General features: G+C 41.8%; 2 protein-coding genes across 10 annotated transcripts; both read left to right on the top strand.

The window, feature by feature from the left end:
* The first annotated feature begins 553 nt into the window (after positions 1-553).
* On the top strand, positions 554-3,402 carry LOC308324981 (uncharacterized protein). 2 transcript variants are annotated; one of them, XM_080777349.1, is made up of 7 exons: positions 554-694; positions 1,889-1,995; positions 2,089-2,195; positions 2,332-2,449; positions 2,606-2,777; positions 2,863-2,930; positions 3,266-3,402. In XM_080777349.1, exons 2-6 carry the CDS (start codon positions 1,896-1,898, stop codon positions 2,864-2,866), a joined length of 501 nt encoding a protein of 166 aa, XP_080633475.1. In that variant the 5' UTR covers positions 554-694; positions 1,889-1,895; the 3' UTR covers positions 2,867-2,930; positions 3,266-3,402. The 2 variants fall into 2 exon arrangements, with proteins under 2 accessions (XP_080633475.1, XP_080633474.1); XM_080777348.1 differs by having other exon boundaries at positions 2,332-2,461; positions 2,588-2,777.
* A 4,275-nt stretch (positions 3,403-7,677) lies between these two features.
* LOC308324978 (cold-inducible RNA-binding protein A-like) lies at positions 7,678-15,365 on the top strand. 8 transcript variants are annotated; one of them, XR_013964983.1, is made up of 8 exons: positions 7,678-7,787; positions 8,573-8,679; positions 8,780-8,886; positions 9,042-9,186; positions 9,290-9,500; positions 9,601-9,653; positions 12,337-12,429; positions 15,113-15,365. XR_013964983.1 is itself a non-coding variant. In XM_080777342.1 (7 exons), the coding sequence occupies exons 2-7, from the start codon at positions 8,580-8,582 to the stop codon at positions 10,282-10,284; spliced, it is 609 nt and encodes a 202-aa protein (XP_080633468.1). In that variant the 5' UTR covers positions 7,678-7,787; positions 8,573-8,579; the 3' UTR covers positions 10,285-11,212. The 8 variants fall into 8 exon arrangements, 4 of the variants coding, with proteins under 4 accessions (XP_080633468.1, XP_080633466.1, XP_080633467.1 ...); XR_013964984.1 differs by lacking the exon at positions 15,113-15,365 and having other exon boundaries at positions 9,597-9,653; positions 12,337-12,419; XR_013964985.1 differs by lacking the exons at positions 12,337-12,429; positions 15,113-15,365 and adding an exon at positions 10,930-11,212 and having other exon boundaries at positions 9,597-9,653.
* The last annotated feature ends 347 nt before the right edge of the window (positions 15,366-15,712 follow it).

The following is a 15,712-nucleotide window of genomic DNA, read 5'->3' as shown; positions in this document are numbered from 1 at the left end:
CAAATAAGAGCAATTTTAGGCATGTGTGAAACATGCCAACTGTTTTAAAGTATTGTACAGTAACAACTAAAGTCTCTGTAATGTTTATGTTGTACAATTACTACAAAACAATCTAAAATAAAGGGATTTGAGTCTTGAGATGATTAAAGCTGGACTGTTGCCTGAGTCCAATGCATTTCTGCCTACTTCCGGTCCAGGACTTGTCCCTGTTTGATGTTTAGAGTATTATGATATGAGTATCATATATACTCTAAGGTTTGATGTCCCTATTCTCAATAGAATTCTATGTAGGAGAGCCGCCATTGGACTGGCCCCATGAAGTGAACGGAGTTTTCGTAACTCTGTCATTATTAGTGTCTTACTCCATGACTCTGGGCTCTGAGCCTCTGGTGGTGATGCTGAACCCTCCGAATTAATACATATTTAAACAGGCCGCAGTGAAATGCACAGCACTAGCCCCGCCCACTGTGACGTATGGCAATCTGATTGGAATATATGGCCATACACTCTACGATACGCCCATAACTTATTCTGATTGGTTGAAATGAAAGAACGGGAACTGGCTCTTTCTACACCAAACGCGTCGCGCTCAAACAAAAGCAGAGCACGCACTTCCATTCCTCCCAGTTCCCTCTCACTCGAGCCAGCAGCGAGACGTTTATCATCGCAGTCTCTTGCGAAAACGAACTAAAAGGTAATTATTCATGCTTTTTGAAACGTAATGCAGTATTTTTGCTTATTAGAGGCCACATTGATTGGGCTCGTGTTTCTGTGATTATTGGTAGATTTTTTTTGGGGGGGGGGGGTGGTTTCTAAAGTGTTGTTGCTTATTTAGACTAGCTTACAAATGTTGTTTAAACCAGTGGTTCTCAAACATTTCCATGCCAAGGACTCCTTCAAATTAACATCCATTTGTCCACGAACCTCCATCCCTAGAATGATTTGGTGTTCAATGTTACTGAAACGGCAACGTGGTGTAAAATGGCGCATCGTCCTGTGTTACCGATTTTTTTTTTCCCCCATTTTTTTTTCTCTCCTCAATTATATTTATATTGAAAGCCAACCCAGAAGCTCACCGCGTCACATTTGCAAACGCGCTGTGAGCTTGTTAATATGCTATTTTCAAATATCCGACATATGGCTTTTAATCACTTGGCTTGTTTTGGGCTATTCTTTCATTAGAAGATGACTTTTTTTCCCCGGGATTCCCGTTGGTCACGGGATTCCCGAGGAATGGGGGTGGGGGGTCCGGCTCCCGCGATTTTTATTCACGTGATTGGGACGGGAATTAAAGGGCAACGGGAGCGGGGACCATGACAATGGACCAGTCCAATAAAATGCCAGTCAGTCACAGACTTTGTTCTCAAAGTACACGCCCATTTGCTAATGAAGCTTGATGCTACTACAAGCCTACAACGTGGCGTCGACGATGCGACGCGTAGTCTTGGAGATCTGCTTTGTTCTGCGCGCAACACGCCGTACGACTAGTCACAAATCGGGCGTTTTATGCAGCGTTTGAATGAGTATTGAAGCGAGCGCAGTTTCCAGTTAACGGTATACACACCGTTCTATTTGTTTAGTTTATGAATCATATACATTTTCATTTTGTATTATGTTAACCTTTTAAATGATGGCCATGGTTATTTCTGGGACCCCATCATAAAATCCTGTATAAGCATGTACACATGGAACCTGTAATGGTCTATTTGGTTCCATGTGTCATTATTGCATATTTGCCATGGGGATTCCCTGGGAAAACCATTCATGAAAATCGATGCATAATGAACCATCTAGTTTCTTTAGCATTTGAGTCATCGGGATCGTCTTCAAACTGGCAGTATTATCAATGAAATATAAAATGACAATGTATAATTTTTATTCTCTTCAGACAAAACATGTCGGACGAGGGTAAGCTGTTTATCGGTGGGCTGAGCTTCGACACCACAGAGGACTCCTTGGCGGAAGCGTTCGCCAAATATGGAAACATTGCCAAAGGTAAACAACTTGCAATCCATATGGGAAAGTTGAAACCACAAATTGATTCACCCTCATGATTTTAATCTTCAATGCATTTTGTTTGGTCTACAGTTGATGTCATCAGAGACCAAGAGACGGGTAGATCTCGTGGATTCGGCTTTGTGAAGTATGACAGTGCCGACGATGCCAAGGATGCATTGGAAGGAATGAATGGAAAGGTGAGTTGATATATATTGTCACAGATGTGTTGCATTTGGTGCAGTAAGATGTTGTGCCACCATGTGCCTTACAACATAGTTTCCAGCAAGCCAAGTGTCAATGGCTAAATGTTGTATTGTTTTGATGTCTTTACAGAGTCTGGATGGCAGGACGATCCGTGTCGATGAGGCTGGGAATGGACGTTCCGGAGGTCGTGGTGGTGGTGGTGGCGGTGGTGGTTACAGAGGCTCAAGGGGAGGAGGAGGATATGGAGGTGGTGGAAGAGGTGGGTGTTTATTTTTATATATATATATATATATACCTAAAAAAAATTATTGGGCATTTCTATCTATGGCACAATTATTCTTGATCGATGGCATGTTAAGTGTATTCTCTCGCCTCATTTGTCTAGGTGGTGGAGGATACGGAGGTGACAGGAGCTACGGCGGTGGCGGAGACAGAAGCTACGGCGGTGGTGGAGACAGAGGTTATGGTGGTGGCGGCGGAGACAGGAGCTACGGCGGCGGCGGCGGAGACAGAAGCTACGGCGGCGGCGGTGGATACAGGAGTGGCGGCGGTGGTGGCGGCGGCAGGGATAATTAGTAAGGGGAAGCCTTATATGTAGGAATAATTTGAATTGACTGCCTGCTTTCATCCCGCATGGTTTTAATGATTGTGTCTTTACAGCTAGGGGTCGTGGTGTTTATGGGGTCATTCTTCGGGAGGATCCTACAGCGACGGATATGACTGCTATGGTAAGTGTGTGTAGTGTGAATGGGCTCAGGTCCCCCTTATTCCAAACCTCTCCCTGGGCAAATTATTGAACCAGGTTGTTGCAACCACGCCTGGCATCCCTATTTTGGGCATGCAATTATAGGTGAAGGGTTTATAGTAAACAGATCTGGAAGTTCACAGCATGTCAAATGTTTCATGTTGTGAACGTGTACTAGGTGGACTTAAATGGTGTGGAGTTGAGACACTTTGTAGTCTCAATCCAGTTTGTGTATATTTTGGGATGGATAGGATGTCAAACTCTTGATCTTGTCTGAACTACAGTGTCTTTACCTGTGTGCCCACTTCTTGTCCTCAGCTGCAAACGACAAAATCTCCCTGAATTTCAAGATCATCCCATGGCCGGCTGTATTTAAAAGATGTGACTTAGGCTGCTTTGTATACAATATTGTTTTTGTGGAAATTCTTGACCAATAAATCGTTTTTTTTACTTTATTTATTGTAGTTATGTATTACTTCTACACATTATATTTAGGGTTGGGCAATTAACCGGTCATCACATAAATATTGGCCTTAAAATGCAATATTTGCTATCTAATCGCTCAAAATATTCTATCAATATCTGTTTTAGCAGATGTTTTATTGTATAGTTGAGAGAATTTGCAGCCTTCATCACAAGGCCTTATCAGTGTTTTCTGAGGAAGCTTTCAAAAGATTGGAACATTTTTAAACAAATGATGCATTCAAGCAGTTTATGAACAGTGCCTCCTTATTTGGATAAAGCTTGCATTTTTCAAATTCGGTGTTAAAGCCTTTTTTCAGATTTATTTTTAATTCAGGATGAGGTCCTATCGATTAGCGGCAATTATATTGGCCAAATCGGTACAGCCCTAATTATATTACAAAGAAATAAGAATATTGTGAATTTAGATCATGATTGTGCTGTGGAGTTTTTTTTTTTTGTGCAGTGCCTTCAGAGCTCAAAGCCTCCTATATTTGTGTTCTGAGGATGTAAGGGAGGAAGGTTAGACAGACTTATCTTTAATATTCATGTATAGTCACACATGACTATATTGGGAGACTTTATCTTCCCAAATGAGCCACTGCAAACTTTAGAATAGATGCCAATCAGACTGTCACATGAAATCTGACAGTTCCATGTTGACTTGTTGATCACATGACTACAGAGATAATGACACATTGCTAGACAACCTGCAAGTGGTCATTTTTGGGATAAACATTGCTTGCATGCTTTGATGTTTGGACAATGTTTAGGAGTAATATAAAAGTTTGCAGAGCTTGGCCTCTTGGTGGTGCAGGCAGATCTGAAAATTCAGAGCAAAGGTTCTGCTCTGGCATCCAGAGTGCAGGTTTACAAAAACAAAGTTATGTTAATTTACAGCACCGTCATAAAACTTTCCCGCCACAAAAAACCCCAACCCCCACCTCCTGAGTTTGAGAATCCACTCGGCACTCATAGACTGATAGTGTTGGTAAAATTTACACAAACACTTTGTGGATTGGGGGGTGATATGTTTCAGAGCTTCCTACAGGGATGGCAAATTGTTAGTTCTATATTCCAGGGCTGTGAATATCTAAAATAACTAAGCTGGGACCGCATTGTCTGCATTTGGGGTGAAGCATCTTGCTGAGTTCAACACAATGGAACAATGCCTCCCCTCCCCCCACAGGGTGGAGCTGTGGAGTTGAGTGAAAGAGGTTAAACATAACAAATCATTGCATGTTGATTGCAGCTCAGATTTTTCTTTAACTATTTTTGGTAAGCCGAAACTAAAAGCTTCACTCACCAAAAAAATTATATGATTCATGTTCCATGCTCACTTGCAGCTTGTTGATGGAAAGACCCAACACCAAGCCCACCCTGGTCCCCCTAACCAGACATTTCATGTGTTAATGACTTTCATTCATATTTGAGAATTATTTGAATTCACACAAGCATGTTTGACTGAATACCATCCCTCCATGCCATTATTCTTGGCCAGGTCTCCACTCCAATGCCCAACTTCAACTTTTTTTCCTGGCGGCACCTTATCTGTAAATGCAAAACTTGAACGTGACATTAATAGTTCTATCCTGCCTACTAATAGCCAGTTGTGGAAAAAGACCACAATGTAGAAATAGGCCTGTGATAAAAACATGCCTGCTACTTATAGTAGACTATAAGCTGTGAAGTTTAAATTATTTGAGCATGCAGACAAATAGGTGCTTTAGACTTATTGTTTATCCCCAAAATGACCACATTGCAGGTTTTGTATCAATGTGTCGTTTGTTACATAAATGTAGATCAAATATGTATTGTTTTTTTATGGATGGCATCACATAGGGCTTGAGTTAATGCACATTTTGTATTAATCTAAATCTGCAAAGTATTTGCTTCAGAGATCATGGCTAATCATCGTAGCTAATGGAGTAGAACAGTCTTGAAAATGCTAAATATTCAAAGTGAAAATACCTCTTAAGTGTACATAAGTTAGTACTTAGTACATACTTGTACATAGCCTACACCAGTGCAGCTAATAAACTAGAATAGAGGGTATGCGCGTGACATTGTACCTGGAAGATATGCTGAACCGCCTACTGAGTGGCAAAAAACGACTTTCTGGCCTTGACAGCCCATACATCCAAACAAAAGTCTAAATCTGATTGCATTCAATTACGTTAAACAACATTAAACTCACTTTGCCACTCGATTTGCCATTCACTTAATGCATGCGCATACGCTTTATTATGGCCTTCATAGTTATTAGCTCTACTTATCTGACTGGTATTAAATGTTTTTTTTTTTTTTGGGTGTGCCCAACATAGATCCATCCATCCATCTCCAACTGCTTATCCGTAGTTGGGTCGCGGGGGCATCAGCTCCACCAGAGCGCTCCAGACTTCCCAACATAGATGCCAGGGTTAATGTTATCAGTACAATCCCAATAATGGACGGTCTAATTCAACTCCAACTGGTAGCTGGCCTTCAGTTTGGCCATCCCATGTGTGTTGATGTTCTCTAGGCTCAAGGTTCAACATTTCTTTATTAGTATTATAGTACCCAGTGATATGTAGATGTATTGTTTTAAAAGTATCAAGTAGTTGATTTTTGTATGCTATGTAGGTCCAAAGATCAGCTTACTAGGCCAATCAACAAATGTGTTTAGAGAAATGTTCTTTTGCAGAGATATGTGACACAAGATTGATTAAATAAAAGCTCCAATAAGAGTAAAAGCTGGACTGTTTTGTGAGACAAAATAAACACTGTTGTTCCTTCTTAGGGCCGATTCATACTCCTATTTTAGAGCCGAATAAAAGTCGGTTCGGCGCTGTAGAGCCTACAATGTGACGTCATTTTGGGTTCGGGGGGGGCGGGTACCGTCCTAAAGTCGTCTCTTCGGTGCTACTGGAAATTTCTGACGAGCCGAAATCATTTCGGCACTACAGCGCCGAAACAGCGGTAAAATAGGAGTATGAATCGGCCCTTACACACTTGTTCCTGAAGGTCATTTAGTACAAGTTCACAACACAATGTGTCAGGTTGTGCTCTTGTAGATTGGCTATTTTTGCTATTGAGTTGACATACTGCTAAATAACTTAAGGGTTATTAAGACTTAACCGTTAAGTGATTCTCTGCTCCCTCCATTGGCTCCCGGTCGCTGCCCGCACAGAATACAAAACTGATCCTGGCATTCAAAGCAAACAAATGCATGGCACCCCCGTATCTTGCATGTCTGATCGAACCCTACAAACCCTCCCGCGCACTCAGATCAGCCAACGCAGGGAAGCTGGAAGTACCTTCACTAAAAACGCAGGGACAACGCTCCACATGTCCAAAACTTCTCCCTTCTGGCTTCAAAGCTGTGGAATGCACTTCCCATTACAATCAGAACTGCACTCACTCCCAATCTTCCGCCATAGTCTGAAAACCCAGCTCTTCAGACTCCATCTTTGCCCGTAGCACTTGCTGTAGCATTCGCCCTAGCCCAATGACCTTACAGGCGAATGCAAAGGCTAAACTTAATGTAACTTAGATAGCATTTTATGTAAACATGTAAACAAGCAGGGACAGGGGCCATTAAGTGGCCATTTGTGTTCTTGTTCTGTTTGAAAGTCTTACCCGTAACCCGCCACATAATCTCAAAATGCTCATATATGGTGATAGGCTACAGGCTGAGGAAAAATAAAATATGGCAAACTAGCAAGAGTTTGATTTTATGTGCTCTAGCTAGGCATATCATGGTGTCCCTTGCGAGCTCTGCTTTCACGGGTTCCTCCAGTACAAGAGGAAAATGTAAGGTAGGGACATGCACACAGAAGTAAGCAAAATGATACCCACCTATGCTTTACCTGTACCTTATTCGGACTAGTACCGGCCTGATCCTTCCTTTTAAAAGTATGTAGGCCTATCCAGATTAAAAAGAAAACAGTAGGCTACACACACACACACACACACACACACACACACACACACAGGTCCTATAGCTCTCAAAGGCATTAGAGCTATGGACCAGAGCTAGTATGATGTATGTACATACATCACACACACACACACACACACACACTATTTAAAAAATATGTCTGTCTGTCATTGTATTCTTTTTATCCAGTGCATTATTGCATGTTGACATGGAACGTTTGAGAAATAAAATGCGAGCCACATATTTGGAGCCTACTCCATATTTGCTAATAAGCAGCATTCCACATTCATACATAATTTAAACAGGCCGCAGTGAAATGTACAGCACTGGCCCCTCCCACCGAGATATTATTAAATAGGTCGCAGTAAAACCTACTCCTCCTCCTCCCAGTTCATCTCTCTCGACCGAACACGAGCAGTCAGCAAGACGTTATCGCAGTCTTGCGAAAGCGAACTAAAGGTATATAATCTGTTTCTGCTTTCTGACACGTATGTTGTGATGCATTTCAACTGCTCATAGTTTCTCTCTGTAATGTGTTTAATGACTGGGTTTCCGTGTATTCTGCAAACAACAATATAGCATATTTAACCTGCTTTGTTGAGGCAAAACTAAAGCTTGTTTTCGGCTACCGTGACTCTTATTTATTTAGCGATTGACCTTGAACTTATTTTTTTATTAAACCCCCCCCCCCCCCCCCCCCCATCGACATCTTTGAACCAATGTCATGTTGGAGAAAGCGCTGTGTTGTTGCGTCGTGGAACAAGGGAGACAAAAATAAATCTCTGTACTAGCCAAGATGGCGTACGGTAACTGGACAAAGGAACCTGCAAAGGAATAACGGCAACGTGCTGTAAAATGGCGCACTGTCCTGTGGTACTGGATGAGATCATGATAGCACAGCTAATACTAATAGCCTAAATCCCCGCCAGAGCAGACTGCGGGCCTGGCCAGGACCACAATCAGTTTCCCATGTTCGCTATGTGTATTTTTATATATACATAAATAAATGCATACATTTACTTAAAAGGACTTTAAACATCATAATGTTACCATTTATATTAAGTCGGGTAGGTTCCGTTACTCCGTGACCTAGAAGATGATGGTCTCGCGGTGTTTTATAATGCCACGGTTGCTCAACGACAACGGGGATTTTATCGGCTTATGTAATTTGTAAAGTACACTTCGCACGACGGAAGGGATTGATGCAAAAACCTGACGCTTAAATATATTTTTGTTCTCTTTAGACAAAACATGTCGGACGAGGGTAAGCTGTTCATCGGTGGGCTGAGCTTCGACACCACCGAGGACTCGTTGGCGAGCGCCTTCTCCAAATATGGAAACATTGCCAAAGGTAAACTACTTGCAATCCATATGAGAAATTACAAATTAATTCGCATTCATGATTTTATTTATCTTAAGTGCATTTGTTTTGTTTATTTTGTGTCTTACAGTTGATGTAATCCGAGACAAAGAGACAGGCAGATCTCGGGGATTCGGCTTTGTGAAGTATGACAGTGCCGATGATGCAAAGGATGCATTGGAAGGAATGAATGGAAAGGTGAGTTGATGTCATGATATGTTGTCACAGATGGCTTGATGGAAGCCATTTTGTAAGGCACATGGTGGCCTTGTGGCGCAACGCAGTACTGCACCAAATAAAACACAATTGACAATGGCTATTGGCTAACTGTGATAATGTATTATACATTTCAGAGTCTGGATGGCAGGACGATCCGTGTCGATGAGGCTGGAAAGGGAAATGGACGTTCCGGAGGTGGCGGTGGTGGTTTCAGAGGCTCAAGGGGAGGAGGAGGATATGGAGGTGGTGGTGGATTTGGTGGTGGCGGAAGAGGTAGAGGTGGGTTTTTTACCCGAACTTCTTAAATTAGGCTTTCCCATCTATGGCACATTTATTTTTGATCGATGGCATGTCAAATGTATTCTCTCTCGTATTTGTGTAGGTGGTGGAGGATACGGAGGTGACAGGAGCTACGGGGATAGGAGCTACAGCAGTGGCGGTGGAGACAGAGGTTACGGTGGCGGCGGAGACAGGAGCTATGGCGGAGGAGACAGAAGTTACGGCGGCGGTGGTGGTGGCGGCGGCGGCGGCGGATACAGGAGCGGCGGCGGAAGCGGTGGCTACTCCTCCGGCGGTGGCTACAGGGACAATAGGTAAGGGGAAGCCTTAAATTTAGGAATAATCAGCGAATTGAGCCCCTGTGTACAGTGCGTTCATCCCGCATGGTTTTAATGGTTGTGTCTTTACTGTTAGGGGTAATGATCGTTCTTCGGGAGGATCCTACAGGGACGGATATGACAGCTATGGTAAGCATATGTAATGTGTGCCTCTGCTTAAGTAGTGTCAATGCTGCTCAGGTCCGCCTTATTCCAAACCTCTCCATGGGCCAATTCTTGAACCTGGTTGTTGCAACTACACCTGACATCCCTATTTTGGGCATGCCATTATAGGGGAAAAGTTTATGGTAGCAGATCTACATTAAGTTAACAGCAGTTCAAAATGATCCATGTTGTGAGCGTGTGAAACGGTGAACATCTGACTATTGGGCATAAATGGTTAAATAGTGTGGAGCTGACTTGGTAGTCTCAATCCAAATGATGCTAGCGTCCGAACGTTTATAGTAGCAGATCTACAAGTTCACAGCATTTCAAAATGATCCGTGTTGTGAGCGTGTAAAACGGTAAACATTTGACTTTTGGGCTTAAATGGTTAGTGTGAAGCTGACTTCGTAGTCTCAATCCAAATAATGCTGGCACCCGACTATTAAAAATAAAACTCCAATCAGCACTCCCTTCAATTAACAGCCTTCTGCAAAAGGATGTTCTTTTATATATTTTATATTTTGGGATGAGTAGGATGTCAAAACTCTTGAACTTGCCTGAACTTCAGTGTCTTTACCTGTGTGCCCACTTCTTGTCCTCAGCTGCAAACGACTAAAAATCTCCCTGAATTCAAGATCATCCCTTGGCTGGCTGTATTTAAAAGATGCGCTCCTCAAGAAAAATGTCCTCGTGTTACTGTTACTCTGATTTTTTGAAAACTTATGTTTTAGTTGCTCAAGCATCTTTAAATGTAGCCATGAACCTTTGCTCTTCAAATGACCATGTTTAAACAAGTTAGTTTTAAGATGCTATCCTTGAGTTTGCATCTTTTATTAAAGGCATTTAGATAACTTTATTTGATTACGTTGATGGGAATACCTGAGTTGATAGGGGCTTTAAATTGCAGGTTGGTGAATATCACATTTAAAAGATGGTAGTTTTTGGTCAGCCACCATCTTAGCATGCTTAGCCCTGTTCTTGACCAGTACTGTTGATGCGTTGACCTGATTACTATAGGGGGGTTCCTCTTAAGTTTGCTGACCTTGTTTTTCTTTTTTTAATTGTCTGATCTACCTCCTGCTAAGTTTTAAACTGAGCGAGAATGAGAGATCTGTTCAGAAAGGATTTTCTGGATTTTATACCACATTCCTTGGTGTTCCTCTAGGCAGCAGATCCTGAGCATTAAGTTATTTTTTTAATACTTGGAGAAGCTTAGGGTCCTGTAAATGTTCCTTTCCCAAAAAAAGTGAATTCCTTTCAGACAGGTGAACCATACGAGGTGGTCGGCTGTTGATGAAGTTGCAAATTGCAGCATGCTACAGTCAGCCAAGGTATATTTGCTCTGCTCAACGTCTGCATTTTTAAAAATGTGCTGTAATGGACTTAAACTTGTGATCAACGTCAAATGTAACTACTACTCCCCAATATTATAATATCCCAACTGGGAACAATTTTGTACTTTATGTTCTTTGTATTATCAACGTTGGATTTTTTTTTGTCAAATTGACTTCATGGAGCCTATTAAACAATTTGTTGGAAAATAATGCTGATTCTTGTGCCTTTCGAAAGTACCTCCTATGGAGGTACTTTGCTGATTTACAGTCGGCTCAAAACATCTATAGCTGCTAGAGAACCTGTCGCTTGAAACATGGAAATTAAAAGTCTGAGGAGAACCTGTAACTATACATGTAGAGGACTTGTATCCTATAGTTGTGCCATCTTAAAAGATGGTAGTCGGGAATTTGTAAAATCTTTTCGGGGTGTGGATTACCTTAAAATAGAATGACAAAGGGCTTGAGTAAATATGTATAGATGTGTAAGGGTTGTTATAAATTAGAATAATCAAGGTGATTTGGACGTTAACCAAACGACACATGCACTGGCTGTGTTTTGACAGGTCGAAACAAGGGGATGCTTTCAATTGCACCTCTATGGGTGGGTAAATTAACCTGCCCCCAAGTGGTGCATGGTAATGGTGGGAAAACATGGGTGTTGGTTATGTAATGCTGCATTGCGTTCAAGAGGTACTACTTCAAAAACCTACAAGTCCTTGGAGAGAGTGAGGTGTTGCGCCTACCAACAAGTGCTCGTCAGAGATGAAAGCTGCTCTCTTGCCTAGTTCATTTGTGGAGAAACAGTAGGCCAGTTCACTTGAGGTAACAAAAACTCTTTTGCTCTCCTGCTCACATCCTTCAAACTGAGTTCTCATGTTTCCATGAATAACCTTCAGAGTTCGCTATATTAGTCCTGCTTCAAATGTGGTCACATTGAAAACATGCCTTGGCCTTTCCTCATTTGTGATACTCGTCTATTGGGAAACTGAACATCCAGCCTCTGGTGCTCAACTTCTCTGAATCCACCAAGCATTGAACCTTCAGCCAATGATAGTCCTGTCCACTAATGTCCACTTTTAATGTCCACTTTGCATTCGATTTTCATTTGCTCTACAAAACTGTCCTAAAGCACTCTGAATTGACCCGCTAGGCCTCTATAATATTTTCAGTGTTGTCCTTTATTCAGTTGTATTTTTATTTGTATTTTATTTTGTATCTTTTTTGTATTTTTTTGTTTGTTTTGTATACATTTTATTTTTTACCGTTGCATGTTTTACTAGTGGGTTTTAAGTGGAAATGAGTATCTAATTTGTCTTTTCCTTTTTTTTGTTCAGGATAACCTGATTGTGGATGGTTAACCTGGGCATCCCCCTACCTGAAATGACTGGCCTCAGTTGGCAGTGACCGCTTCAGATAAAAACTCCCAAGTAAGTACTTAATGTCCTGTGGCTTTTGAATGATTGTGACTCAGTTGCCTTACGTAGAGACATGCCAAGCTGATCCAGTCAATTCAAAGGAGCATGAGTTCAATGAATACATGGCAGTGAAAGTGAATGCAGCCGGCTGGACCAGCTCATAACAAACATAAACTTTTAACAATTGAGACCTTTGTCATATAATCGGTTCAGGAATATAAACGAAGACCTATCACAGGTTGTTTTGTAATCACTTTCTTTTTGATGTGCACCGTATATAATTTTATCTGAGGATCTAAACGGCAGCAGGAATCGTTTCTCGTTCGGAGGTATCGCGAGATTTGGCTGCCAGACAGGAAACGGTGGGAAGTCTCGCGATACTTGGTACTTTGTGAAATGACAGTGTACACATCAAAAAGCAACACAGCAGACAATAATGTGTAATGTCTTCTGTTTTCCAGAAGCGACAAAAGGTCTGTCATTCAGAAATGGCATTCATAGGCTGGTCACTGAGCTCTCATTGACTCCAGTGATGACAGTGCATTCTGCCGAACTTCCGGGTGTAGTTTGGCTCCCATGAAAGTGTCATGGCGCAGCCCAGTCACGTGACCATGTCCTTTCCTTTTCAAAGCTTCCTTGGATTGTCAATATGTATGAGGCCTGCACAATTGGGGGAGCCACCTTGGCAGAATATCCATTACTTGATCCATGGTCCTTTATCCTTGAATCAAGTAATATCAGATAATTGCGTAGCGGTCATGAAGTCCACATAGCATCTCTGACAGTGAAAATAACTGTTCTGGAAACGGTTCCAAATGTGATGGAACCGTTTCCAGTTCCTCAATGTTTGATCTGGTTCCAACCCTAGTCGTTATTTATTTTGTGTATTTTAATTGGTCAAACAAAGGCGCAATTCATACTCCTATTTTAGAGCCGCATAAAAGTCGGTTCGGCTCTGTAGAGCCTACAATGTGATGTCATTTGAGGTTTGGGGGGGCTGAAAACTTCTGATGAGCCGAACTCATTTAGGCACTACAGCGGTAAATAGGAGTATGAATCGGTCCTAGCAATAGGACACGTAAATACAACCCTAAAGGTCCTTGCAGACTAGATGCCTTTTTCGGAAAACCGGTGGGAAAATGCTGCTAAAAATCCCAAAACACAGCAGTGTGCACGGACCTTAATGGTCTGGAATATTTCATAAAACAAAGTTTATGCCTTAATTAGTGATTTAGTCAACCGGTTACTGGCTGTACCAGCAATAAAAATAAAATATTATGATTTTACATAGTGCTATTTAACACGGAGTCCGCCAGAAACGAGGAACACGAAGGTTTAAGTTAGTACCCTAGTCCACCAAACCCGGGATTCTCGGGTTTGAGGTTTTGTATTGTTTAATCCATTTAGCAACATGAGTTAGACTTTAATATAGTGCCCCTAACTTCACACGGGTGTGATTTTTGTATACCATACCATAGACTTATATTATAAGGTAAAAATGTCCAAATTTCATCATGCTTCAAGTAGCATGTGACATCTCAAACTAGGGGGTTTTCATGATTCTGAAACTATTCCAAGCATTAGTTTTCCACGAAAAACACCTTGGCTAAAAAAAAGACCATAGCTGTCATCACAAATGTGATGAGGTTCAGCACATTTCGTCACATTTTTGGCAAGTGGGCTGAATTTAGGTGTTTTTCATGCAAAACTAATGCTTGGAATGCATTCAGAATCATGAAAAAAAATGTTGCATGCTACTTAAAGTATGATGAAATTTGGAAAATGTTGCCTTATATTGGTTGTCTAATGTGTTATACAATAATGGCCTTTTTGCCATGTTTCCGGCAGAGCAGACCAAGTGAATAGAAAAATCACACCTGTGTGAACTGAGTGGTGCAACTCCCCTCTCCCCCCTCCTCTCATTATCAGGCAACACTACAGCACTATCTCTCTGTTTCTGTACAACAGCGCCCCTACTGCTACTAATAGTCATACTCGTCCTCATTAACACATACATAGGCGGACGACACATAGGCGGACACGGACATTGCTGTTCCTTGGAGTGGTTGAAACTCAAAAACAAAGTATGACATCACAGTTTAATGGCCCCAGACGGACCCTAACCCTAATAGGACAGAGATTATTGATATCAAAGTTCCACAGGCTGGGAGCGCCTGGAACATTTTCGATGACATTTTCAGGTGGTGACCAACTGATTGGACGCGCTGGAGACATTTTCGATTGAAAATGTCCCCCCCCCCCCCCCCCCCCCCCCCCGTTTAGCCGACGACTGAAAATCTTAAAACGTTAACTCTTGATCTAATCCAATTCCGTGATTCCGTCCAATTCTAAGCAAAGATCATGTGTTAGACGGCCCACCGCAGTCCTGTCGCTAGTCGTGGTAGATTTAATCATACCTCCCGTTGTCGATCGCCTCAAGTGTTTTGGCTACATCTAGCTGCTCCAGCCACATCCGGGATAACATCCGGTCCGTCTGTAAAAGTGTTCCGCTGCTATAAATCGCTGGGCGCTATGATTTAGCGCCCAGCTATGATTTTGAGCTTTTGTGGCTTTTTTCAAATGTGTTTAAAGGTAATAGTTTATGTACTGTAGTTCTGTCTGAGGTCCACTCAGTACAGTACACCAATAATAGTTAGAAGTCCTTAACGGTGGTTCTTTGTGTTGATTCTACCAGGTTCAGCATGGCAGCTGTCTGGACTCTGCAGTGGCTAGATGTGGGATCAGAAAGAGATGATCATCTGTGAGGGCTGGTCCAAACAGACCTTTGTGGAGCATTACAGACTGACAACATGGACAATGGATATTGACAATACCACTACATTTAAACATTTTCCACTGGTACCATACTAATGAAAATGTATTGCTTTACTGGAAGTACCAGATGTACTGGTATTACTGGATATGGAATAAAGTTACAACAAACAAAATATCTTGTAAGTATCTTGATATATTCAGTGTGTAGTTAATGTGACTGTCTGATTCATGACATGTCTGTTTTTTAGAAATGTATTCTAATAAGCAAAGGCAAATAATACTTTATGCTGTAAACATGCTCTTTTCTGGTTAAATTACCCAAAATTACATCAGTTTTTTCCCCCCCTCAGCTAAAGTGCTTGTGTGTAGGCTGTTTGGCAATATGGCCTATTTTTACATCATGGATTTTCTAATGATGCCTGCCTCAATGTTTGATTGGCTGACCCTGACCTAATTTCAACTGGACACACTCCACGTTCCTGACGTCAGTGGCCCTCCACCTCACAGAAGTATATTCATA

This window comes from Protomyctophum bolini, assembly GCF_963924005.1.
Source record: "Protomyctophum bolini genome assembly, chromosome: 12".
Taxonomy (NCBI): Eukaryota; Metazoa; Chordata; class Actinopteri; order Myctophiformes; family Myctophidae; genus Protomyctophum; species Protomyctophum bolini.
The sequence above is the reverse complement of the archived record's forward strand: the minus strand, read 5'-3'. Positions and strand labels throughout refer to the sequence as shown.